The sequence below is a fragment of the Trematomus bernacchii genome, unplaced genomic scaffold (genome assembly GCF_902827165.1).
Source record: "Trematomus bernacchii unplaced genomic scaffold, fTreBer1.1, whole genome shotgun sequence".
Taxonomy (NCBI): domain Eukaryota; kingdom Metazoa; phylum Chordata; class Actinopteri; order Perciformes; family Nototheniidae; genus Trematomus; species Trematomus bernacchii.
The window spans coordinates 4,245,889-4,272,159 of NW_022987714.1; the positions used below are offsets into that span (position 1 = coordinate 4,245,889).

At 40.9% G+C, this 26,271-nt stretch overlaps 2 protein-coding genes across 8 annotated transcripts in view; both read right to left on the reverse strand.

The window, feature by feature from the left end:
- Positions 1–12,210, reverse strand: part of mctp2a (multiple C2 domains, transmembrane 2a) — a 30,951-nt gene extending 18,741 nt beyond the window's left edge. Inside the window, exons 1-17 of one of the 2 annotated variants that reach the window (XM_034141586.1) lie at positions 12,090–12,210; positions 10,586–11,605; positions 9,698–9,760; positions 9,510–9,618; positions 7,085–7,227; positions 6,898–6,974; positions 6,677–6,791; positions 6,556–6,579; positions 4,037–4,210; positions 3,233–3,363; positions 2,940–3,126; positions 2,653–2,746; positions 2,454–2,556; positions 2,245–2,347; positions 2,039–2,140; positions 1,853–1,927; positions 1,458–1,577 (exon numbers count right to left, since the gene is read on the reverse strand). In XM_034141586.1, the coding sequence (XP_033997477.1) occupies positions 1,458–1,577; positions 1,853–1,927; positions 2,039–2,140; positions 2,245–2,347; positions 2,454–2,556; positions 2,653–2,746; positions 2,940–3,126; positions 3,233–3,363; positions 4,037–4,210; positions 6,556–6,579; positions 6,677–6,791; positions 6,898–6,974; positions 7,085–7,227; positions 9,510–9,618; positions 9,698–9,760; positions 10,586–11,593 (2,628 nt within the window). In that variant the 5' untranslated portion in view covers positions 11,594–11,605; positions 12,090–12,210. Of the gene's footprint in view, positions 1–1,457; positions 1,578–1,852; positions 1,928–2,038; positions 2,141–2,244; positions 2,348–2,453; positions 2,557–2,652; positions 2,747–2,939; positions 3,127–3,232; positions 3,364–4,036; positions 4,214–6,555; positions 6,580–6,676; positions 6,792–6,897; positions 6,975–7,084; positions 7,228–9,509; positions 9,619–9,697; positions 9,761–10,585; positions 11,606–12,089 lie in introns of both variants that reach the window. The other variant, XM_034141585.1, reaches the window with a different exon arrangement.
- Positions 12,211–16,584: 4,374 nt separating this feature from the next.
- Positions 16,585–26,271, reverse strand: part of mef2aa (myocyte enhancer factor 2aa) — a 59,649-nt gene continuing 49,962 nt past the window's right edge. For 4 of the 6 annotated variants that reach the window (XM_034141302.1, XM_034141300.1, XM_034141303.1 and 1 more), the window contains 5 exons: positions 23,530–23,714; positions 22,100–22,123; positions 20,666–20,786; positions 20,387–20,510; positions 16,585–20,191 (listed from right to left, as the gene is read on the reverse strand). In XM_034141302.1, the coding sequence (XP_033997193.1) occupies positions 19,849–20,191; positions 20,387–20,510; positions 20,666–20,786; positions 22,100–22,123; positions 23,530–23,714 (797 nt within the window). In that variant the 3' untranslated portion in view covers positions 16,585–19,848. The remainder of the gene's footprint in view (positions 20,192–20,386; positions 20,511–20,665; positions 20,787–22,099; positions 22,124–23,529; positions 23,715–26,271) is intronic. The other 2 variants (XM_034141305.1, XM_034141304.1) reach the window with 2 other exon arrangements.

Below are 26,271 nucleotides of genomic sequence, written 5' to 3' on the forward strand. Positions count from 1 at the left end.
GCCGTGCACCTTCGACACTTACACTATTTGAAGCGCACCTCGTGGCAGGCAAAAGGCGTTCTCTGACTACTTGCAGTACTGTCTGCTTTTAAAAAAAATTATCAACCAGTGTGCTGGTGTGAGTGTCTGAATACAGAGCAGTTGTTTCAGATCAAAAGGAAGAGCATCTACAGTTAATGTCACAGGATTTACCATCCGCACTGACAGGGAGCGGATGATACCTTGTCGACAAAAATAAGATTGGGAAGCACTACATTAAAGTCACAATGATGATCCTTATGAAAATAGTGAGGGAGGCTTTTTTCCCCGTCATTCTAAGATCTCCATTTGTGAGCTGCACTCCTAAACAGCAGGTGGAGCAGAAGTGGAAATGAAAGATTAGAGAGTGCTACCACACACACCCATCGCCCGCGGAGGATCTAATTATAGGTGGAGGAAGATGGCCCCGTCCCGCTGACCTGTCACCTGTCAGCCTGCCTATCCTACTGCTCTCCTGGCCATATCCCCGCCTCCAAGTCTCTCGCTATCTGCCTTCCTACACCGCACTCTTACCCAACTGTCTTCCTCTCTCTGTGCTCCAACTTTCTTTCCCAGATAGTAGCCTGCCTCCCACTCTGTCCTTATACAATCAACCGCATTGTTCTCCGTCTTCCTGTCTGTGTGTCCGCCGGCCTGTCTGTGTGCCTGTGCTGTTCTAAAGGCAGTGATACATTGAGCCTGGCCATTGCCTGGGGGGATTTGCACCTCAGGATCAGTGAGAAGGGCTTACAGAATACACCAGGTATGAATTGCATGTCATTCTGAGACAGAGTAGACAGAAGAAAGGCGGTGAAAGGAGAGTTCTTCACACACCCTGTCTGTGACCGCTTCCTCACCCTGACACGGCGCTGGCAGGGCTTTCATGGCAAGTGTACACTCTTAATCATGACATCACATGTGCTGTACTGAGGGGGATTCACAGGGTGATTTAAGATTATTTAAGCTTAGGACCTTAGATCACATACCCTCATTAAAAACAGCTAAACAGAGACATTTAAACAAGGTTCAAATCTCGGAGGCAGACTGTCACTCCTCCACCCAAGGAAGCTGAGACTGTGATCCTTCTTACACCGTCCCCGGGGCGAAGAGGCTTTACTAAGAAGTCAGATGTACAAACGCCCAAACCCCACCCCTTCAAATATACTCTAATGTCATCAGAACTGAAGGAAAGCCAAGTGGGGTTTGATTTAAAGGATAGAGCACATCCATCAAATGTGCATGGGATAAAAACAGAAGGCAGCCATTGTTTTTCATGGGAAAAAGATGAGCAGAGGAAAGAAAATGACTAAACCAAAGATTCTCCCCAAGATCTAATTCACATAAAATGGAAGAGTTAAAACTGGGTTGCAGTGAAATGGGACAAAACTTGTTCGCCCCAAGGCTTAAAGAGAGTTCATTAACGTGAGGCAATGACTTACCAGAAAGGCTATTAGACTCCGTTGCGTGCTCTCCCATTGAAAACAGCTTTTAATGTACTGTAACGTGTACAGAACTGCTGTGCTGATATTTCGAACCCGATATATATTCCGGGCAAGAACCTAATCGGAAATAATTGGAAAAAAACACTGTTAGTATCTTTTGATTCTGGACATAATGTTTATGACTTTGCAATGAGTTTCAATCAGCTTTACAATCCCCTATTTGCTATTTGGGAAATTAGATGATTAAAGCCAATTAAACAAATTAGTTTGACTATGTCCGATCCAAACTGCGACCGTGTGTAGCTTTGTTGCTGCTACTTTATTATTGGGATGTGAGGGAAACATACTGGCAAGTCTTTCTAATCCATCTGCTACATTTTTTAAGAGATTACCTTTTTGGAGAATTTCTGGTTTTCCTCCATTAGTTTTGTCTCCTCTGGTTTAAAGGTTTTGATACCAGCTCGGACCTGGGACCAAGAAACACACACTGCCATTAAACTACTTCATGACTCCAAGTTATATGATATGGAACATCAGCATTTTCAAACAAGCTTGAGCAAATAAAGTTTCATCCTTACTTTGTTGTAGATAACATCCAGCACCAGTGTGATTGTTCCCTTTGATGCACTTCCCAAGTCTTCTTTCTTCAACAACAGACATATCTGCTGCCCATTTTGAACCTTTTAGATAAACAAAAATGTGTATTTTGTGACAGATATTATTACGCGAGACAAACTAAAAACAGTCACAGTAGTATGTATTGGCTAATCTTAAACACACTTACGGTCAGTAATGGAATGTCTACTTTCCCCAAAAAGTTTGGGGCTTTGTCTCCATTTTCATCGAGGAGAGTCAACTCTATCACATCGTGAATGTCCTTTATTGGGCTGAAACATTGCAATTAAGAAACATGTAATTCGCAATAAAACAAACAACAATATACAACATAATAATATGAATGTTGATACAATTTGTATCCCACATATGTCGTACAATGTTAAGGCTTTGTTCCACTCTGGATTGACGGTCTTGTAGAATGTGTGAGTTTGAAGTTTGCTGTTTCTGAGCTCAACAACACAAAAAGGGTTGCTTTTGCCTGCAAATAATTAAAAAGTGTGTTTATTTGTGTGAACAAAAAGCCCTGATTGTGATGATAGAAAAACAGAGAAGTGAATCAGTGTAACAGAATTACCATTGAGGTCTGTGGCAGGAAGATCATTTGCCTTTACGACTTTGACCTGAAGGAAACCAACCTCTCCCACACACTTGTGTGTGTTCTTAAGGCTCTGGAAAAGATCAATAATAAAAGTTGTTCAACACCATTTATGAGCATGATTGATTGAGCTGCATTCTTAACACATGACATATAATTCACGACATATCTGTATTTCTTACTGAACTGTAATAGTGGTGTGATTTAATGCCAACATTTGGGGGGCTTTTTTTTTGTTGCATAAACTTAGACAAAAAATTGCTTACGAATTTTTCCTCTACTGTGTCTCTCTCATCAGGGCTCTCCAAGGTAGCTGTTTCAATGTCAGAGATGGAGACTCCCCAGCAGGGTCTCAGGGTGACCAGAAACACCAGCGTGCCCTTTCCTGGGTCCAGCACATGAGTGTAGAGCTGCCTCTCATTAAGTGGAAGTCTCGATAGGGCAATCTCAAACCTGAGACACACAAGGAAAATAGTACCATAGAAACACATAAGGCCAATTAGTTCTGTGGAGGAGCCAATGTGAGCAAAATTAACACTACCCATATGGAAATACTTACATCCCCCATGATTCCTCACCCTTCCTCCCTCTCTTTGAGTAAACCTCCACCTGCAGAGGTTCCTGGTTATCTTCAAACTGATTGAAGTCAAACTGCTCTCTCCACTGGGGATTGGCCTGAACGCAGAGGTTCTGAGGGCAGTCGAGACACATATTCAGCACATACAGTAACGCAGAAACACACACAGACACACACACTTTGAATCAATGACAGCTTTAATGCATTATCAGACTGAGCAGCTCCTGCATGACAGGTGGATTAAGGCTTCATTCAGTCCAACCAGAACGAAGCAGGAGAGGAGAAAGAGAGGTGTGTTGTGTGTATGTGTCTCTATTTGTGTCTGCTTGTATGTGTACACCTCAGTAGCCACTCTGGGATTGTAAACACTGACAGCTTCCAATTAGAATCAGCTTTGTCCAACAAACAAACAAGCAGAGAGGAAAGCAGAGAGGTTTACAAAGAAATGACACGACAACACAAGACAAGTGCACCGTAGAATCATCAGGGGGGAGGCCAACAAGTACAGGTAGATGAACAGGGCATGCTGGGTATGCAAATGAGAGCAATGAAGCCCAGCACCCGAAGCATAGGGAGAAGTGAGTGGCAGCCTTGCCCAGTCTAATGAGCTGCCTCTGCCATGGCCCAGTGAGCCAAGGTGGAGGTGAGTCACTGACAGGCACCTGCTGAGACAGGGAAGCGGGGAAGTAAGAGATAGGGGCTGGGAGGGAAGACTTGAAGTATAAAGAGCAGACATTAAAAGGAAAGAGGAGAGGTAAAGACTTTAAGAACAAAATAAAGTCCAACCTTGCTTTTGTACTTCTGATCACCAAGGCGAAAGCGGACGTAGATGTCCCCTTCGCCATACTGCGGCAGGTCCAGTCCCTCCACCAAGGTGACACCGAGCACTCCTGTCCACTTCTGGTTCTTCAGCGGATTTCTCTGCGTCTCACTCGGCCGCTGGGTTGGTGGGGCCGGGTTCTGCTGCAGGGCAAAGACACACACAGACCGTTTTTTCCTAAAAGCTCCTTGTGTGTGGACGCTTTCTGCTTCCCCCTCAGTATACCAGCTCCTGCCTCAGCTTGGCACCTCATCATGTTCACAGAGTGCATGAAAGTAGGACAAAGGTCCACACTATACAGCACATCTCTGTTGGAGCACATTAGCACATCTCTACTGACAGGTAAGCCACACCATGGAGGCTCCTGGAGAGCGAGGAAGAGAGGGACGTCAGCGAGCAGCCAGATGTCCCTGGCTGTGACAGTCCCACTCATCACTGGCTCCCAGACTGAGTGTGGGGAGGCAGGACACTTGGCATACTGCACAAGAGACAGCAGGCAGCAGTGAGTAATGATGCACACCGCACAGCTCTCTCATCAGCAAATTATGCATACATGCAGTATGTATGTATGGCCTGCATCAGAGTTTACTGCATGTTGGCAAATTCATCCAATATTTATTTAACTAGCAAAATAACAAATAGTTCCTACTCAAGTGATTCTACAAAACTAAAATACTGTAGATGGTGTGCATTTGAGAACTCTTTGGAAATCAAGGACAAGCCCAGCAAATAATGGACTTCTCCTGCCGTGTGTCACAGAGGGAGTGAGAGAGAGAGGCCTTGATATGTTTCCATGTTAGAGTTCCCGTGAGGCCATGCGGTAATAGAACAGGGCTGTAAAAACAAACAGCAGAGAGGTTGTGTAGGGCGGACTGTAATTAAAGAGCAGGACCGTAATCTGCTCTCGCCTCTTTGATTGCCCAGCTCCTTCCACTGCCCTGGCGACGCTGCTTCAAACAGCCCCACTACAACTCCCCTGCCACTCCGGCCCCTCCTCTTCACTGCTGGGTCACAACCCACATTGCCACCCAATCCGGAGGGGATCAAAGCACATCTCAGGGACCTGAATTAACATGGAATACCACAGGCACAGCCCTATAAATATCAGCCCCTTCAAAAGAAGAGGAACAGAGGGAGTGGAGGAGCGATATAAAACAGGCCTGAGCCAAGTCATCCCAAGTGTTTATCTTGGACACATTTCTATCTCAGCGGCCAATAAAACAATTCCACTTAACTGTAAGTGGCCCCTAAAGAGAATCTATTCCTGGTCCTAAAAGGGCCGTGCGATTGCTTCCATATGGTGGGACAGCATGGGGACAAGCACGATGAGCTCAGACCCAGGTCCATTTGGCGGGTACCTCAGCACTGTCCGTCCACAGCTGTGATATTACATCCTAACATCTGGGTTATTGCCCGCTATGCCTGGGAAATATCAGCATTGCCGATCTTAGGCATCCCACACTGGCAACATGCCTCGAACAGCAGAGCCCCCCTCCCGCCTCTCCCATACAGCCCCCTCCTGTTTGAAACACTATCACACAGCAGAGTATTACTCAGGCACTTGCCATTCCCTGTCTCTGTGGTGGTAACACAGAGGGAGGAAACGAGGTTCTGTAAGAGGGGGAGTGGAGCTGTAAGAGCTGGGTATTCAGCACTTCCAGGATAGGTGTTAAATGCAATGAGATATTGTACGTTTGTCAAAAATGAAATGGGAAAAAAAATGGCATTGTTACGTTGTTAAATTAGCACTGTGATTTAGGCAGCAGAACATTGTGAAGAGTCCCATCACACATTTCTGTCTCCCTTTGAGTATCTTTAACCATCTGTAGCGGATAACCTGCAATGTGTATGAAAATGGCTTCATTCCTTTGTTATCTAATTTTAAATTGAGATTGTCTACTGGACCATCAAGAGACTGAACAGTGGCAGATGTAGTGACTACATAGGTGTGAATATAAACCCACTCGCTGCAGTGTGAGTCCCAAACAGCAACCCTCCTATTTCACTCTAAATCTAATTACAGCTGCAATATATTGAAACCCACTTGAGAGGAGATGGAACTTTATTTACTACAGAGACAAATACTGCTCTAAAATACCCATCTAAAGGCTCCTTCATGACAGCGTATTCAGTCAATATTATTATTTTGTTTTTTTATCAGAATGTAATATTGTTCCATACTTTTTATTCTCAGCAAATGTTGCCACTCAAAATAATATGTATTGCAAAAAAGGTTCACGATAAAACCACAAAAGAAACAGGCTGTGCTGAAACCAAGGTTACACACAAAAGCCCTCATCCTGAGCATACACCTCACTCTTTGTTGCACCATAGAACAGTGAGATACTGCCCCCTAGTGATATAGATCAGGGTAACCGTAACCACACTGCCATGTAAATTAAAATGTTGAACTCAAGGTGGCATTCTGGATTCAATTATAAATGACTATATCAAAAAGTAAATGTAATGGTATAAAATTCCATACCTTATTCTTCTTCGGTGGCCATCTCTATTGGAAGGAAAATACATGAATCAGTACAAGTCATTCAAGCAAGGCTGGGGCCAATGCACTTCAACAAAAAAAATACTGTGAAAAATTATCTTACTGGGCTTCTTTTGATCGTGGCATCTCTAAACATCAAGCAGACGTCAACAATAATAACTCCCATGTCATCTTCTTTACTTTTTGGATCATCAAGACGCAACTCCATTTCATATGTTCTGTGACGAGACACAAAAGACATGGCAATTTAAAACTTAAGACCACCTACTGGTATCCTTTTGATAATCTATGCCCTAAAATATAAATATAAAATATATTCCTTACTTGTACAATTCAAGACTTTTCAAGGAAATAGTGCTGGAACCCATGAACTCATCAGCAGTTCTATTTTTATCATAGACCTGCAACAATATAACAAACATCATTCAGATTATTAACAGAAATGGTGTGCTCCAGTACAGGATCACTGTTGTCGCGCAAGATTCGGCCCTCTATTCAAACAAACACCTACCCGAACTTCCACGTCATGCTCTCTGTCTCGAAGAGCGTGGAAGAAGGTCTCATTCCACCGCGGATTTAGGCTTTTGTAAACCACTTTGCTTTTACAAAACTGTTTTCCTTCAAGTTTGAACTTCACATAAGGATCACTGGTCCCTAAAATGAAAAAACGAAAAACAAATCAGCAAGATAGTGTTGTGTGACACAAGTGATAATTACCTTACGTTTTAAGTTATTATATAAACAACATAACACTGAATAACATAGCAATCTATGGTGGAAGTTAATAATTTAACGCAAACTATGTTTACTGCTTGTAGAACATATTGTCAAAAAATGTACACTGTGTATGAAAACACACATGACCACACGCACTTACATACCCTTCCCCCATGCTGGTTGTGTGAGAGACTGAAATATGTGAGGAGGAGGTGCACCCCACACATGGCAAAATCAGAGGGATGTAGCTGTTTAATTGTGAAAGAGTAGAAACACTCGCCAGCATGAGGCAACCAGGAACCAAAATCTAGAAGCAACCAGTGTTAATCTCCCAAGCCTGTTAAGAAAGTCTGTCTGCGAGTGGGGTGGGGGTATGGGACTTCTTTGTTTCTGCAATTGCATGCAGATTGGCCAAAAAATGAAAGCCAGTCCCATGCCTTCATTTGTATAGGGGAATAAAGGGGTGCTTGAGAGAGCCTGCAGGGAGGCTTGAATCACATGACAAAGGCCCTGTGGGGATGGGCTGTCAGGCCTGTCAGCTCCCCACTCCAAATGAACATCTCGCAAAGGCAGGCAGGACCCACAGCAGCTCCACCCTGCCAGCCTGTGACAGGGAAACCTCCAGGCAACTTGACAGGAGGAGAATGTGGCAGCTAGCAAGGAGAAAAGCTCTGGCATGACTGAGAACGGTGACGATGGAAATTAATGGGAAAAAAAAGAGGAGAACAAAAACCTAGGAGCGGGGGCTGGTGGCGTGGGTCCTTTCAGAATATGTAATGACAATGTATGCCATTGGTGAGCCTTTGGCACAGTGTTGATTGTTGGGCAAACAGCGGACAGACAGGGGGCGTGTGGGGATTGCATCATCACGGTGCCATCTTGTCAGGGAAAGTAAGGTCTCAACTAGAAGGGAGAAGGGCACTGGGCTAGGAGGGTCTTCTGCCACCAGGATGGTGAAAAAAAGTTGAGCAAGTCCTTTTATCTTTTTGCTGTAAGGTCTTTCCAAAAGCTACAGGGATCACGCAACACATACTGTAATTTGGTTAAAAGTACAGAATATCCTAAGCAATTACATTTCAATTAAATAAGATTTATGAAATGCTTTTATCAATCTTAAATTGCCAATTTTAACAATTGTCTTGAACTATACTTAAAGTAAACCAATTACTATATAAATTGCTGAACTTATATTTTAAGCATATATTTATATTGGCCTAAACTTTTTTAGGCCACACATGAATTGTTCATGTTGTAGTTCCACGTCCGGCCACCTGAGGGCGCTGCTTTCCCAAAGTCTTTCTCTCTCACAGATTATTATGGTCACTAGATAAATCAGTTATGAAATCAATTCATTTCAATGTGTAAAATCTGAATTATCCTTCAGAATTTCTATACATGGATATGACAATTAATAATAGCCAAGGACAAAATGGACTGCATTAGGATGTAAACATTAATAGAATATCCCACATCTTAACACTCTTACAGAACATTTGAAAACTGATTTCAAAATCAAAACTAAAGACATCAGCAAAATCATTTAGAAGAAAAACTGATCTGGCCTGCAATATTCTTAATAGATTTAAAATGTCTATCTATGATATAACAACATGTTCGTATAATTCACAGGCTTTGTATTAAGAGAGATTACCAGCCATGAAGCAATAAATGATGTCCATTTAAATGTCAATTAAATAATGACTCCACCATACACGCCTAAGACACGATTTAAATGTTTCAGGTATTTAAATGTGGGAACGCCAGTAGTTTCATGTTCAGATGATGTGTTCTCTTTAAAAACAGCCTAATTGTTGTATCCCTTTCGGTCTGTCTGTCCTACTGGTCTGACTGCATACTTCTCCAGTGAATTTTCTTCCTTACAAGGTGACATGTTGCTTCCTTCTTACAGGTAAACAATTGCATTAACTGAACACAGCCCATGTTCCTTATACAAAAATACCTTGTACCTATTAACTACTTTTCACTGTCTGGTTGGCTCATAAATACAAGTTGTATGTTCCTGCACCTTTTAATATGAGGCTCAACCTTTAATGTTGCTGCAAGAAATCTGATTTGGCATCTTTTATTGTGTACTGATGCAAAAAAAAGAGAAAAGAATCCTACATTTAGAAGAACAGTTTTTGTTTCTAAAAAAAAAAGTTTGTAAATATTGTCAAGTAAAAAATTACTTATTGATGACCTGCTTGTTGTTGACCTACCAGACCGTTTGGCTCGGGCGACCAGGTTCCTTCCCTGCTTCAGGTTGATGCTCAGGAGGTATCGCTGGCACGGTAGGGGTCCCTGGATGTCCGTCCCCCCAGTTGCAACCTGCTCCAGAGAACCATTCACATTTATATTCTTTCTCATACCATTTGCTTGACTTAATTTAAGTGCAGTTAATACTCACAGAAGAGCTTTCCAGAATATCTTGCATGTTTTCGTCAAATAAATCGCATGTTTCACTGGACATCTACATGAAAAAAGGTTGTAATTACATATATTTTGAATCATCTGAATGCAAACACTTAATAAAAAGTTCACTCAAGCTGAGATGTCTACTGTGTTACTGCTTTAATTTTAAACAAAAATGTCTTTATTCATTTCGAGACATACTCATTTATTCGTCCTGGCAATAGATACGTGTTTTAGGGAACCAAACATTGATTGCTTGGTGATTACACTATGTAAATACTTCCTCACAACAGTAAAGTAACAGTAAGATATTATCAGTCTCTTTGTTAAAGTTTACTAGAGCTCTCCGAGGTACACACATATTTCTAACTGGTAACACAGGTTTTTGACTGGTATCTTACAGTAGGTAGTTACAATAGCTTTTGTTTCAGGGTTGTATAAAGTAAAATTCCATGTGGTCACTTTGTGTTTTACACCCATCATATGAGTTGCTTTCATATTTAGCACCAGTTAGATGACAGTAACCGTCACATTTAAATGATCGTACAATATGTCTGTAGGTAATGATAAAGTGCGACAACCTAAAGCCTGAGCTAAAGTTTAGAAAATACCGATGTCATGGCGTTCGTCGGGCTGAAGATTACTCTTTCATAAGAGCTGAAATCTAAGTTCTTACAAGAGAAGGGACACTACAAATGACTGTATAGTATCTACAAAGAAGGGGATGGCTGTCCAGATTGATTCATCATCACGAAAGGAAATCACTCATTTTAAATCTGAATACAAACATATCATGGTGTACATTGGCCTACATTCTGCCTTTAATTAAGAACAGGGTCGTCCTCTTATACATGTAGTTAAATAAACTTGTAATAAAACTGACCTCTGCGGTTTCTTCCAGGGCCTCCTCATTTCGGATTTCTTCTAGCAGAATCTCTTCGTTGGTGAAGTCTCCCATCAGAAAGGGAGAGCAAAGTTCTCGGTCCAGGTCATCCGAATCTGTTGTCCAGGGCATATTGCCTTGTTCGTCATTGGGAGAGCCACAGGTAGAGCCCTGAGAGGTTCCATCTGACCTCTCCAAAGGAGTACCCAGAGTATCTAACATCAGAGACATTGTATCCGCACGAGCTACTCTGGTTTGTGGCGGAGTTCCTTTCTCAGAGGAGGACTTTTTATACTCAACTGATCCGGGCCTCTTATCTTTGTAAGGGTTAATTTGGTCTCCCATTGAGCTTGCTCTGGCCAAAACTGCAGCGACAGCACTTGCCGGCCATCTGTCTGCTATGGCGTCTTCACCAGAGACACTCTCTCTCTCTACCAGGTCTGGTCTTGGTGAAAGTGCCTTTGGGAAAGGAGATTTTGGTTGAGGAATAGGGTCAAAGGGGAATTTAGGTGCATTCCCCTTGGCTCCTTTGTTGACTTTAGCGTACAAGCCTTCTCGAGCAATATTCAGCTTGATCTCTGAGCCTGTATATGACATTTGATCAATTTCATCATAAAGACTCTGTGACCCCGATGGTGCGCTTATTCTTTTTAAAGCAGCAGCACCCGTGCGTTCTCTGGGAACTCTGAGTCGATTTTCTGAGACTGTATCGTATGGTTTGTCTGTGATGTGTTGTCCATCAACGATCGAGCCACTTGCAACAGAATCAGAATCACTTTGACTAGGGGAGTGGCCAAAAAAGATGGCATCAGAGGGAGTGGACCCATCGGGGTTGTCAGCAGGAAATGATTCGTCTGGCACAAACCTGAGGTCTGGTACAGAAATACTGCGCCGATGGGCCAGCTTTCTTCCTTGCTGGGCTAGTTTCTTTCTCCCAGGCTTCTTCAGGTTGACCAGCTTAGTTTTCAGACGCAGGTTCCCCAAGAAGTTCTTTTTCTTGACCTCCATCTTGAGCAATGACTTGAAAATAAAAATAAATAGAATAAGGTTACATACAAACAGGCCAAAGACAATGCAGTAAAGTACTATATAAAGAAGATTCAGTCAATGAAAATGTATGTAAACTACAACAGTCAAATGTTAAATGTACCAGAGTTCGTAACTGATTAAGGTAATAAACAAATCTAAAAACAATATTTTCCCATTTTTTTCTTCCTTAGCTTAACACTTTTATTCAAATAAAATATCAAAAAGGCTCTTTATTACTGTAGAGGGGACTTTAGGTCAAGAAGTATCAACACAATGTCAGATTAAGCACAAGGATTTGTCAGCATACACAAACAATGCTTATCTAAACTACAATAAATCAGCAAAACAAAACAAAGGTGAGAGGCTATCTTACCAATAGTGCTGAGGCCTAATATCTGATAACACAAACATTTCTGAATAAACTACTTGACCCAAGTAATACTACATTGCAGTATAATAATAACAAGTACTATACCTGCTCAGTCGACCACTGCCGTACAGCTTGAAAAACCAACACACTGAATCAGTCTCCACCGAGAGCAACAACACATTTGTAAGGAGGCAGCACAACCATCCCAACTATGAGGTCAAAGAGGAAGTACTTCAGGCAATACAACCTGTAGTCAGTGTCCTTTTCTTCTTCAGGAGAATTTTGAAGGCAGCTGATTGGTGGAGAGGCAAAACATGGTAAAACCAGCCATACCAGTCACACAAGGACGAGTTTCAACGACTATGAGAATGGCACAGTCTAGGGATGAGTCCTAGCCAAGTCTTTTTGTGGTGGGTAATAGAGCATTACTTCTATTATGTGGGATCAGAAAAAAATAAATGATACCATGACACAGTTGCATGACATTAAATGCACACTGAAGAACCGAAACTATGCTAAAACAGACGAGCTAACAGTAGACTAAGTTTTACAGACTGTTTATTCCCTTCCTGTGAATCTGTTTATTGTTGATTTGAATATGTATTTGCATTTCTGGGGCTTTTGTCTGTTTCAAGTTTGACATGCCTTACACTTCCTCTAATATGTATTCTCTTAAGGCTCCAAGTATTTGAGAAAAACTCTTAATTCCATAATCCATGCTAATTCTACAATACAACTGGCCTTCTTATCTGTCCAAAACGCTCCCAAAATACTGTTGATGGATTCTACAACATGACTGAGGCATATGAAATGTTGGCTATCTGTTCGTCTTATCTCATGTCTGATCTTCAGCACGAATCTGGCAGTCAGTGGCCGCCTTGTCATACCAAACTCAAACTATTTCACACAGCCCCATATTTGTTTACAGTGGAACATGGTTTAGCCTAAGCTCGTCGAGAGTGAGCATTTGTGTTTGCAAAGTATAAAGTATAGCTTTCTGTCCACACATGGAAGCTAATGCAACAGACCCACTGATGTTCACTCTCTCTCTCTCTCTCCATGTCTGTGCCTAACAGTAGAGACTATATGACAACAGATGTGTTTGAGTCTGGACTGAGTCTTGTTCAATATTTGCTGACGTCTTAAGGAGATCAGGCCCACATGAAAGAACCCTAACTTGGCTCCCAGTTGAAAGGCAGGGCTGGGGATCTGAACAGGGCAAGCCCCTATGGCAGGTGGCCTGTCGCCCTCCTTCTCACACAACTCAAACAGCCTAAAACCCTGCTTGGTTACTCTACACATGCACACTGGACCGGCTCCAGCCTGCAGCACAGCTGGTCTGATGGAGGGGAAGCCAAGAACATGCACTGGGGACAAATATACTGAGTGATGCACATGCAAGCCTTCTCACTGAACACAACCATGAATGAAAGATTGAACTTGTCAACTACACAGTTAACCTCAAACCCCTGTTTGTCTCTCACTTCTTTGTTTTGCTGCTCAATTTAATTTAGTTATTTGAGTAGCTATAGGCCTACCACAATGGAGCAAATCTCACAGGTGCTTTATTCTATCATGCAAATATTTAACGACTCAATCAAACTGTTAATAATTAATTAATTTAATTGTTTTCTGTTTTAGTTTTTTTATTCTTCTTGTTTGGGTCCTGAGGGGACCCTAGTCAATATCACCCAAATCCGTCTATGCCGTTTTTAACTATCTATTGAGTTTGCCATGTTTTATTTTCTGATTAAATTCATAACAAAACTAACAATGTTTTGATAACATAATAAGAGAACATTTTGCTATGATGGATGTTTCTCACTGTAATTCTAGTTAATTAGTCAGTGTTCAGTTGAGGATTAAGCAAACATTGTAGTAAAAGCCTGCCTACTTTAACATCAAGCGTTAAAGAGATGTAACTATAGCGTCAACTAGACCGTTTCCACTATAAGTTAGCTAAGCATCATATTTTAATGAACATTAGCGATGTTCCTCATCTTGAATTTCAACATAGGCCTATTTTAATTTACTTTACGTCTACGTTACTCAACCAACGCAGGGTTGCCAACTTTGGGTACCTGGCTGGAGTGAGATTTTGATATCATGGGTTTAATTCGGTTTAATTACACATATGCGCACGAAATGACTGCTATCGTGTCAGCAGCGGGACCTTAGCATATAGGATATATATACAATATATACAAATACACAATAATGGACACAGACTATAAAGGGCACACAGTTTCATTCACTAATGAAAGTCAAACATGTTTGTTTACACTGTTTTATTGTGTGCCTGTCGCGATAAGCAATTAATTGACTTATCGTACGATAAATAAAAATGCACACACACAAACAAATCTACAGACTTACTCCAAACTGCCAAATATATTAATTAACACACTCTCACTCTCATATACTCTTTGACTCTATTTTGGCCTAGTAGAACAATAAGCAGCAGACTTTTACTTTTTTATCATTTCTACTGGATTTTAGATCTGCGCATGCGCAATACGGGTCGGCAGTTGCGGCTCCAGAGTATTTTTGTTGGGTAATCTATGGTAGGGCTAACCCATACAGTGGTGGGGCTCAAGTCAGTATTTGCAATGTAATTACATACACGCTCCCCCCGACAGTGAAACGCCACGCGTGAGGTTTAGATCATTTCCCTGTCTCAATCCAAATTGAACTGTATGAAATAAAAAGGCACATTTGTCTTGCAGTAAATAAAAAGGGCGACCTGGAGCCAATCCTGCAATTTCCCCACAGGTGAAAGAGTTGACATGCTGAAGACCCAACCCCTGCAGGGGGGTCTGGGGGGATTCTCCCCCAGGAGATTTTTTGAAATACTAACATAAAATACACATTCTGGTACTCTCTTGAGAAGAAAAATAAATAAATCTATTACTACACAACATATTTAAACAAATTAATTAATTTTAGTTTTTTGTGACTTTGTTCTGAAAGCTGAACCTGCTGCTCCTCACAGAGAGAAGAGGGAAGAGGCTGTGTGAATTACTTTACATTGTGGATAAGGGTGGATAGCCCCCATTGTTCTGTGTGTCAAAATGAAAGACAGCCCACACACCTATCAATCATCAAACCGTGGGGTCTTATTTCATTACGTGTTGATTTCTATCAACACGTAATGTTGTATCGATGTATAGAGATGTACTACCGCAAAAGTATTCTCCGTCGGGACTTCCTGCAACAACACCACGCCGTTATCGTGATTCTGATTGGCCAGAAGACATTATCAAAGATGTTTTATTTAGAAGATGATCACTACGTGACAAAAGTTTTCAAAACCGTTTCTAGTCTTCGGTATTCTTGTTTTTGGCGTGAGAATAGTTTGGGCAGCGTGAGAGCGTGAGATTGAGAGTGAAAGCGTGTGTCACACGCCAGATGCGTGAGAGTTGGCAACCCTGACCAACGGATAGTGAAGATAAATGTGTTGTTAGCTTAGTAACCTGTATTATAGTTCATGTTGTAGACTAATGTTGTTGTGAGGTGTTAGCTTCAGTGGTTAACCAACTTACCTTAACTCAGCTAACGATGCAGACCAGTAACCTATTGTTCTGTGTAATGCTGTGTTACAGTTCCTCCTGCTGGAGATACTATGGAAATGCACGAGGTCCCCTTTTAAAACTGTTCGATGTGAAACAGTTTATGTTTGATCTGTGTAAGTATCCATAGTAGGCTACGTGAAGCCCACAAAGAAGCTAAAAAAGCACAAATACTGATTCAGCACTGTTGAAGTTATTTCAAAATCAGCTGAAGACACAGAGGTGGAAGAAGTAGATCTTGTACTCGAGTAAAAGTAAAGTACTAAACATACTAAAGTAGTAAATTGTGTAGCAATACTCTGTTACAAGTAAACATCCTGCAATCAAAATGTAACTCAAGTAAAAGTACAAATGTATTAGCATCAAATTATACTTAAAGTACCAAAAGTACTCATTGTATGATTTGTTTTTATTACAATGATGAATTAAAGTGTTTATCAAAGCTGGTAAAGGTGCAGCTAATTGTAATTACTTGGTGTGCTGCAGGGTAGCTTGTGAATTTACTCCAGGTGTAACTAAAGTCTTATTTAGGTTTTGTTTTATATTTCATATCATCTATCCAAATCTACAAAGTAAGTAAAAGTATTAAACGTATACATGTAGTGGAGTAAAAGTACACGATTTACCTCTGAATTGTATATGGAATAGAAGTACAAAGTAGCAGACAATTGAAATACTCAAGTAAAGTAGATGTAGCTCAAAGTTGTAATGATTTAACATGGTAGTACTTTAAGATCTGAGAACCTCTCCCACCACTGGCTGCCATACTGCATGCACCCTTTATTCAGCATGTGTAAAATTAGTTGGATATCAGCAGCATAATTTTTAAATAAACATTATCAATCTGGTGATTTCAATAAGGATAATGTCAGAGAATGTTTTAACATGAAGTCAGTGAGATACACACCTTACCCTGCAGTTTGTATAACTGTATGTATGATAGACCATGGAAGCAGCCTCAGTGTACCAGCTACTGCATGCAGTGAATGAGATGCAATCTTGGCAAGATTCAAAGATGAATAGACATTGAGTTCAGACTGAGCATACACTGAGGTGTTTAATAAAGTTGACAGTTGGTACTGTTTGGAACTTCACAGGAGAACAAATTCTATGTAAGAGTTGTTTACTTCATTTTATACAGAATAAGAGAGATAACCTAAATTACACATTAAAAGCCAATATTTGTACTTTTGTGAAGAATACACATTTTGTACAACAATATCTAGCATAGTATCTTAATTGTTTAAGAAAAAGTTCACTTGAATATTTATTGTATGATGAAAATAAAATAACACATTCAAGGGAAAGAAAATGTAGATTAACTTAAAATCTCTTTCGATTTTTGAAACAAATAATTTCATTATTGGCAACAAAGTCCAGCTTGTGCCGCCAAACGGTCTGAGCATTCAAACCGAAAACAGCTTCTTTTGTTAAGTGAACTATCAACTACAAACACTTACCAAACACGTAGTTCTGTTTATAAAAGCCATGAAGCGAAGCAGTGTACTCTTACACAGCAAAGTGAAGAAAGTCTTCTACAAAGGTTCATCGATTACCCTTTCTTTTCACATTCATTATTTGTGCACAATTTGGACATGGACCAAAAGAGCAAAGTGTATCACGATGCATTCACTGTGCATTTTCTTGTGTGGGTCTTTTGTAAGAAGAGGCAGGTCTGGTCAAGTTTGAATGATATCTGCATTGTGTGTTTTTTTTACAGAGAGATAATAAAATAAAAATGATATATATCATTCTCTTTGGGATAAGGCATTTCCTCACTGTGCATATAGTTAGACAAACTACAAAATTCCCTGATATGTGATCAAGTGCTAAAGTATGTGCTCAACTACGAGGTGATGCTGCCGAGAGGCAGACTATTTTTGTTGTTGTGGTCATTTATTATTGCTATTTTCACCTGCTTTGTTAAACTAGATTACATAATGGATTACTATACATTATGAAATGTATATCTACCAATGTATATGAACATGAAGAGATTGCCCCGGGGTATCCAAATCAATCATTTAATAAAATGTATTATATGTAACTGGTAGTACTGCTGTGGCACTTCAGGATAAGAGGCTAACAGTCAATCTATAAATGCGCTTCTTCCTGATGCTTTGTGGACTAAATGCCACCTGTAATGACATCATAATCTGTATATGTCGTGTGAATTGGGGCGTAAACTGCATAGATCAGTACTTTTTTATATTGAAAACTACCATGGAGCTGATGATGGGGCGGAGAGACCGCAGAAACACACAAGATATGTCACGGTGAATGCAGAGCGATGTCTTTCGCATACAGCAAACTTCTCATACAAATGTGTGCATCCAGCAGTGAGATTGGAGTCAATGGCATCCTGTTATCATGAATTAGCTGCTGTATTATTTGTGTGTGTGATGATGGAGAAGAAAACAAGTCACAGCCCCTTTTCCCCCCCTCTGTCACGGTCAGCATCAAAACACCTTACGCATAAATGACTTCAATGCCTTCAGATTTTCACTCTTCTGGCTCCTAAGGTTCCTAAGCCTAAAGTAGTACTAGTAATAGGGCATTGATAAAAGGTACAATTTCTGGGGCCAATTAGGGAAACACACAAGGGTTTTTGTACATAATCATGACTGACTGCGATATTTACAACCACATATGAACACAGGCTAATCACTTTTGGGTGAAGTTCAACAGCCATGTTTATGTCTTCTGCTTGGGCCAATAACAGGATAGTGGAAAGGGCTTGGGAGATGGCGTGTATTACTGTTGAGCTACATGCAATAACAATAGATTATTCTTCAATGTGGGGCAGGGACCTTGGGTTTGAATGTTGGCAGTGTATTCAGCAGCTGCTGGTATACAACTACAATAGGAGGGAAGAAAAAAAAACAATTTCCCCTAGCCTTGTGATTATCCTTTACAAATCTGAAAATAGTGGAACTTCAATCTCACAGCATTGTTACAACAATGTCTATAGGACAAACAGTCATCACTAATAAAGAGAGAAAAAAACAATTGGCCATCTGGAACCAAAACACACAGGAGGTTATGTGGATAATTCAATTTAGAGGAAATTACAGTAAAAGGAACATAATAGCAAATATTGACCAGTGAATGATCTACTTCTTAAGGGTCTACTCTTGTAAACTTGGCTGTAATCCACAAAAATATACTTTTCTTGAAAACGGTGATCATACAGTACAGTACATTCAGCACGTACTCACACCCTGGTGATATATATTAAAGTCGCTATTTACACAACAAAAGAAAAGGTTTGGCTCAAATTATCCATTTTACAAACAGAACAGCAAATGTTCATGGCTTTAGATATCAATTCAAGATCTTGTTTACACGACTTTACACTGTTTGCAATAAAGCACAATAAAAAATAAAACTATGATGAAAGAGATGGTGTGTTTGAGTGAATTGTTAGGAAACCGTAGCAACTGTACAAAACGACACAAAAGAACAGCTTTGGCTTATATTACTGATGAACTGTTACATAAATGTGTTGATTTTTGCACCAGTTCAACTGGACAGGTTCGCATTATCTTAATTGCACATTTATATAACCTACTCTTTTCAATTTAAAAATGAATAATATGTCATTATTGCAATTCATTTTGATGCTCTTTTGTTTTTACCTCCAACAGTATTGTTTCATTTATTAACTAAGGTTGTCTCAACTGTTGTTAACTGTGTGGTGAAAAGTCCTGTATAGTCTTAATTAACTCGTGGTCTCTGTACCCCTTATCGAATGAATCAATAAATTACAAGAGGCCACTTGAGATAAAAGGTCTTCTGTGGTTACAGCATGATTTTAAAAGATAGTTCTTGCATTGAACATCATATGTACGGGTCCTTAGCCTGAAAGCAACACAACTTTCTCTGATTGTTTGCAACTTGCGAGCACAACAGCAATACAGCAACTACATGTAAGTGTCTGACTAGACCAGTGCTTACAATAATCTACCGCCTATTGTTTAACAATTTTCTTTTGAACATCTTCCTTCTGCAAACATCATCTGAATTGCACCAAGTACCTGTTATCACCTGCCTGTGCATGTAATTCAGTCCAGCTAACTGAGATTGTTTTTAATCCTACTGTATCAGCTTGTGAATTTACTTTAGATATGTCCTGACACGTTTTATAACATTTGCCACTCAGTCTTACAAATTGAAAGGAGTTGAATAATAGTATCATAATAATAGCACTAGGACCCTTGCTCTTTCTTTTATCTCCATGTCTAACCCCTCCCGCTCTCTGACTGGCTGGTGACTGGAGGCGTGATAGGGGCTCTTTATGTCACCCATGTGTCCATGCGCAGGCGCTTGACCGAGGGGCCCTCCCTGTCCTCGGAGCCAGCAGGGGGCCTGCCCAGACCCAGTGGGGAGTGGAAGTCTGGCCGGTGGTCCTCACGGTCGCTGCCGTCGTAAGAGCTACAGGAGGAGCTGAGGCTGTCGGCGGGTGAACGTCCCAGGACTTCCTGTCGGCTGGACCCTTGCTGCTGCTGCTGCTGCTGAAGGGGGAAGCCAGATGGGGTGACACGCTCCCGTGGCGGCGAAATGGGCTCGGATTTGATGTTCAAGCTCTGGCTGGTGTTGATAGAGAGGTTGGAGCCGTGAGGTAGGTGACCTCCACCACTACAGAGAAGAGAAGCATGACATTTTGTGTTCAGAATAAAAATGAGACAACAAATGTGAGGCACAGCACTGTGGAGAGCCAGGAATATGTAGATGTGTGATTCAGCATGATATCACAGAGCACAGTGGGTGTTGCATTTATGCGAGGGCGTCTGGAGAGTGTGCCTTTGTTTGGACGTGTGTTATGTTACTCACACCAAAGAATTAAGAGCTGCCTGGCCCAGTTGATGCTGTTGCCATGCCGACATGGAGCCCAGTGAGAGCCCAGGAGAGCTGAAGCCCTGTAGGGAGGAGATCTCCGCACTGCTGAGGGAGAACTCTGTGAAAACAAAAGCAGCCACACACAGTGAGAACTCATTTCAGATACAACACCATGTGCCTCTGTGAAAAGAGCAAGAACCAACAGTGTGTTGTGCAAACAGCGCGGCTGAGCCCGTTCTTTTCAGTCTGAGAGGAGAGCCAGGACGGACTCACCAGCAGGGTTGTAGGAGGTGGGCATGCCCGAGTAGAGCAGGCCCTGGGGGGGTAAGCTGGGGGTGGTGACAGACACCACCGGAGTTGCCAGCTGCTGGGAGCTGCTTATCCTCTGGTTGTTCTACACACAAAAAACACAAAAAACAGCATAAGCCCAAAATCTACTGCTAAAAATTCCTAACTCTTATACTAAGAATTGGACATATTTTATTGTCATTGAAGACATTTAATTGAGATCCTTTGTAAAAATATATATCGTTGTAAATAAGGTTATGGGGGTAATAACAAGTGTGACCACTAGATGGTGGTGTAGCTTTGTGGATGTCTGATCTTTCTGATTCACTCCTCACCATATTTTTCAAAATATGTCAGCAAAAGATACATATTTCATGTGGTGAACAGGGATTGTCATATAGTCATACATACAACATTTAAAAAATCATTAATCAGAAATATGAATTGTGTCACATCAAGAATCAACATGCAGCAACAGGCAAAACTAATTATAAATCCCATTTCCTACAATCTTTTTAATGAAATGTACTTTGTTAGACATGAAAAAAGGATGCTGTTAAAGTGCGAGCAACATTCCACAGCATCTCTATTGCCTTGTGAAAAGACATTAAGAATGAGGCAAAGTAAGTGAGTCAAGTGATTAGTTTTACAATCAAACAAACATCTCTTAACTGAGCGGCAGAGAAATGATTCTTCCAGAGAGACGTACAGTAGAGCTTCAGTGTTTTTTTTAAGTGCAGTGACCGACATGCAGTCCACTCAAACACACCTACACAGCACTGTGTGGTCATGCAGCAAACTACGCTGTGAGCTACAGATGCAGACACTCCAACTCCACTAATCAAATGCAGACATAGCTTCGAACAATACTGTAACAAATCCTCAAATACAATGTGCAGCTGCCAGCGGTTACGTTTGAAGCAGCATTGCATCAGGATCGAGTTGATGGCTTCCTTGCATTGTTCCAACACTCTCCAGCCAGATGACTTCACCAAACCCTAAGTATCTCACAGCATGATGTCATTTAAGATGATGTAATCTTCCTTTCCTTAGAAAAAATATGAAATGATTTTGGTTTGTTAAATGATATAACTTGTAAACCCCTCCAGATTGTGGCTACACTATAATAGTTAAAAAATGTAACATTATTTGTGCTACGCTTTCCCTTTCCTTTTCTCTCAAACTCCTGGAGGTGACTAACATTGACGTGTTGGCAATGGGGGAGCCAATTAAACAGGCTGAGGCAATTTTCACAGGCCGACCCAAAACATGCAGTGACAAAAAAAAATGTAAACTTATTATTTCTGGCAGTTCAGAGAACCAATCTCCTTTTGGAGCACTGCATTCAGTCTTGCTTGTGTGATTTCCTGGAGCATGTTCAAATATCAGCCATTTGCCCAGGCATTTGTCAAAACTCACCAAATCCATTTCCTCCTCCTCCGACTGCCCTCAACAGAAGAGAAGAAGAGAGGCGAGGTTACAGAAAAAAGCACCTGGAAATCGCTCTGGAAAATAGCAACGGCTATCTAGATTTTACAGTAAAAGGGACATTACGGAATATAAAAGAGTGGATGACTTCTGCAGTCATTTTGAATTCCGACATTTTATGTCCGTTGTTTTATTCTTAACTGAACCATACTTTCCAAAGCATTGGCCAGAATGTAACCTGTCTTGATCTTGTGATAATGAAGAAGAAGCAGACAAATTACGAACAGAATTAAGAACAGAGAGTAAATAATTGTTATATATATTGACCGACACTAACATAACTCTGAATGTGAAACTGCAATCATCTCATAGTCATCAGAAATGACATGAAGTAACTTCACTGGTACCAACAATGACTGCATGATACTTAGCAGAGTATTTCAAATCCTCTCTTTCCTGAGAGAGCAACCAGCGGCCCATCTTCCATCTTCTTTGTGCTGTGGGACATACTGCGACCAGGCCGGGTCTGTCTTAATACCCACACTCAATCAATAGCGGCAGGAAGACACGACAAGGGCGACAAGATATTATCTGGCTCACACCCTGGGCCCCTGATTAAGTCTTCATCTACACTCTGTCACACTGAGATGTGATTAATTTAATACCATTATGGCCTAATGACAGGCTGTCTGCAGACCTGCCACAGCCTCTACCACTCCAACAGAGCCTTCCTCCCACCACCGCCTAACCTGTTTCAGACCTCTTACAACACTTCCTGTCCTGCTCCGCTGATTCCACATGCCGACATGGTAACACACAGTTGTTTAAAAACTGCTCCAGGCTATGTTCTGCAAAAGGAGGAGCACCCACAGTAACCCTTGGTTTATTTACCAAACACAATCATTTTCCTGGAGTGGCTCCTGTTGCTGACAACATCAGCAACTCGCAATGTTGAAAATAGAATATTTGCTGGCCACAGGCTGAAAAAAATCCCCCATGTAATATTTGTTGCTTCATGTTGATTTATGACCAGGAGAATTTAGTTTAGCCTCAGGTGTTCGCTGTGGTCAGAGCTCTCTGCACCTTCATTAATATAATTAGAGAAAGCCTCTTAAATGAGAATAATTGAGTGCGAGTTATGACACCTGGGCTGCAGATTCTTGGCTCTGCCCACATGTTAATAGAGGGAGTATGCAGCACAATAATAACGCTGCACAATGAGTCCCAGTTGGCAGATAAACACAGTGTTTTGCATGCTATATCGATGTGATAATGTCAAAAATAGTTGTGGCAAAATCCCAGCAAGATTGTTCTATGAAAGTCTGGATGGCACTGAACAAAGCTCTGGTCTGCCCTGCAGCAGAGGTACTTAAAGACCCTTTAGCTGGTGATGCTTGTGTGCAGTGGAGTGCTGTACTCACCAGTGGGGGCATCATCCCTTTGCTAGACGGAGGGATAACAACCCTAAGGTCTGGCTTACGGCCTCCCATTCCCATGTTCCCTCCGGGGGGTGGTGGAGACTTGGTGGGCATGACTTTACCCAGGCCATTGCCGCTGGGTGAGCTGTGGATGCCCGGAGAGCCCCTGGAGTTCACAAAACCGTTCCCTGCAGAGGTGCACAGCAACAGAAACACATCATCAAACCACAGACTGTGACTGACAACACTCCCAGTCATCAAGAAAGCTCTCACACAGCGCTGTTTCGCAGCCTGCTGCAGCACGCAGCGTTAAGTGTTTCCAACCCTCTGGGAAGTTTTAATAGACTTGGATAATTATCCTGCACATTTACAAAAATAAAATGTCCATTTCAAAATTGATGAGCCTTTTATTTTTATTGTGAATGATTAAATCAAAGTCAATTCTTTCTTCATCTTGGGATGAGGAGCAGTTCACTGACAAATGTACTGTGACTGCTTAAAAGAAATAGATGAAGCCATTACAGTTGAATAAAAAAACAGTAAAAGATCGCTTGATGTTGTTTTTGTACATGGTGCACACAAACAATAGCAAAGTGTTACAATCTTCCTTCCACATTCACACCTAAATGTTGGTGGCATGTCATTGTCATTAGTTATTTCCTTTTCTTTCTTTTTTAAGCGTCACACTCGCTGGACAACCATCCCCTTTAAAGGGTAAAAATGATACACACTGTATATACCGTATGTTTTACATTTTGTAACACAATATAGATATCTTTTTTAAATACTCTGCATTTGGCTTATTCTAAATTATATGAAATGTATCTCCAGAATACCAGCACAAAGAAAATCTGCCTCTACAGTATGTGTCTAAGTACATTTGCGACAAAGCTGACACATTTGAGAATAGAATGAATAATAAAGAAAAATAATTCATTCAAAAACACATTGAAAAATTAAACTGTAAACTAGCTTCATATAGTATTTGTATTATAAAAAAATTCAAAACCAATACATTTTCCATATCTTTTTCCTGACCTTCAGTACCCTTTTATGAATTGCAACAAACTGTATGACTCATTAGAACAACATAGATGTTGCAAACTTTATTAAAGCACTGAAATGTTGTGAAAAAACAAGTGAACAAAAGCGATGTGTCATGTATGCTTGACATTTATATTTAATTTATATCATCTGAGTTAAAGTTTCAACCATAAACCTTTACTATAAATACATGTCGTAATCCTGTGAACAAGGGGAAGAAAGAATAAATGGTGTTTAGCACTGCATCAACAGATCAGTAGCACTTCAACATGTTGACTCTATTGTGTTCAGTGTATCCCAGTGAAACACAGTGTGTGCACAATGAGTAGGCTCTTGTGTATGAACATAATGGAACAATAGCCCCTCTGACTGCAGATAAGGACAGTAACAATTCAGGGTCAAATAAACAGTTATGAAGCCGACAATTGTATCTTACAGCTGAATCAACAGTATACAAGCAGCTATCAGCGTCAGTTCTGGCTTTGATCATACAACACTTGGCTGCAGCAAGAACACAATGTTTACAGAATTAGCTGAGTAAATGTCCAAGGCCCTAAAAATAGCAAACCTGATTAAAAGCAGTGAAGATGTCATTCAGTGCGAATTATATATTAGCGCAAATAGACTTTCATGTGAGGGAATTGGTTGCAGCTTTGCAAGTAAAAATGTTCTAATCAAAATCAGTAGGGATGCTCAGATCGCCAATGTTGGGGCCGATCGCCGGAATCAGTATCGGCCGATACCGATCGCCGATCCGATCGAGTGGGCGGGGCCTATGGGGATTTTCCATTTAAAGTGATGTTTACAACTCAGTTAATGGGGCTCATTCACTGGCGCTTCCACAAACAACAACCAACATAATTATTACATTCAAATGAAGTACATTATTCAAGTTTACATTAACTTTGGAAAATAACACGGGAGAAATGAGCGGAAGCGCTCTCTTTTCCTCTCTCTCCCTCTCTCTCTCTCCTGACAGCCTGTCAGTATCTCATGCAGCTCGCTGATCCAGTAATGAGTGACCCGACAGTGAAGAATAAAGATATTTATAACTAGTTTAGTTAGCTCCAGAGGTAGATAAAATAGCTAAGTGTGTTAGGTCTAACTCTTAGTGTGTGTTCTGCTCCGCTCACCGGTCCGTCACAGCGGGTGGAGCTGCAGGATTTCTGCTTCACACACACGTTGCATACCGCTATTTTATTGTCATTTTCGGACACCATAAAATACTGACAGACTGGTGAAGCCATTTTGGCGAGCTTGTTTTGCCGCGCACAGAGAAAAGTGTCGTGTATTTTACGTCATCATTTTACGTCATACGATCGGCTCTCGCGATCGGCATTTTTAGAGAGCACCGATCGATCGGCAGAGAGTGAGTATCGGCAGATATCGATCGGCGGCCGATCGATCGGAGAATCCCTAAAAATCAGTGAGCTGTGATAGTGATACTGTAACAGTGATTCTGAGGAAAATATTAAAGAGTGTCATAGCAGAAAAAAACACAGTTAAAACTTATAGCATTAACAAAGGCTTAAAAATGAAAAAGGCATCAAGTTGGTCACTAATAATTGGCCCATTCCACTTCAAAACACCATTGTATATCGAACAACAAAGATATAACAACACATCCCTATTACTTTATATTTTTGTACCTGAAATGAACATATACTCTATTGCCAAGAAAAGTAACAGGCTTTGAGTGTA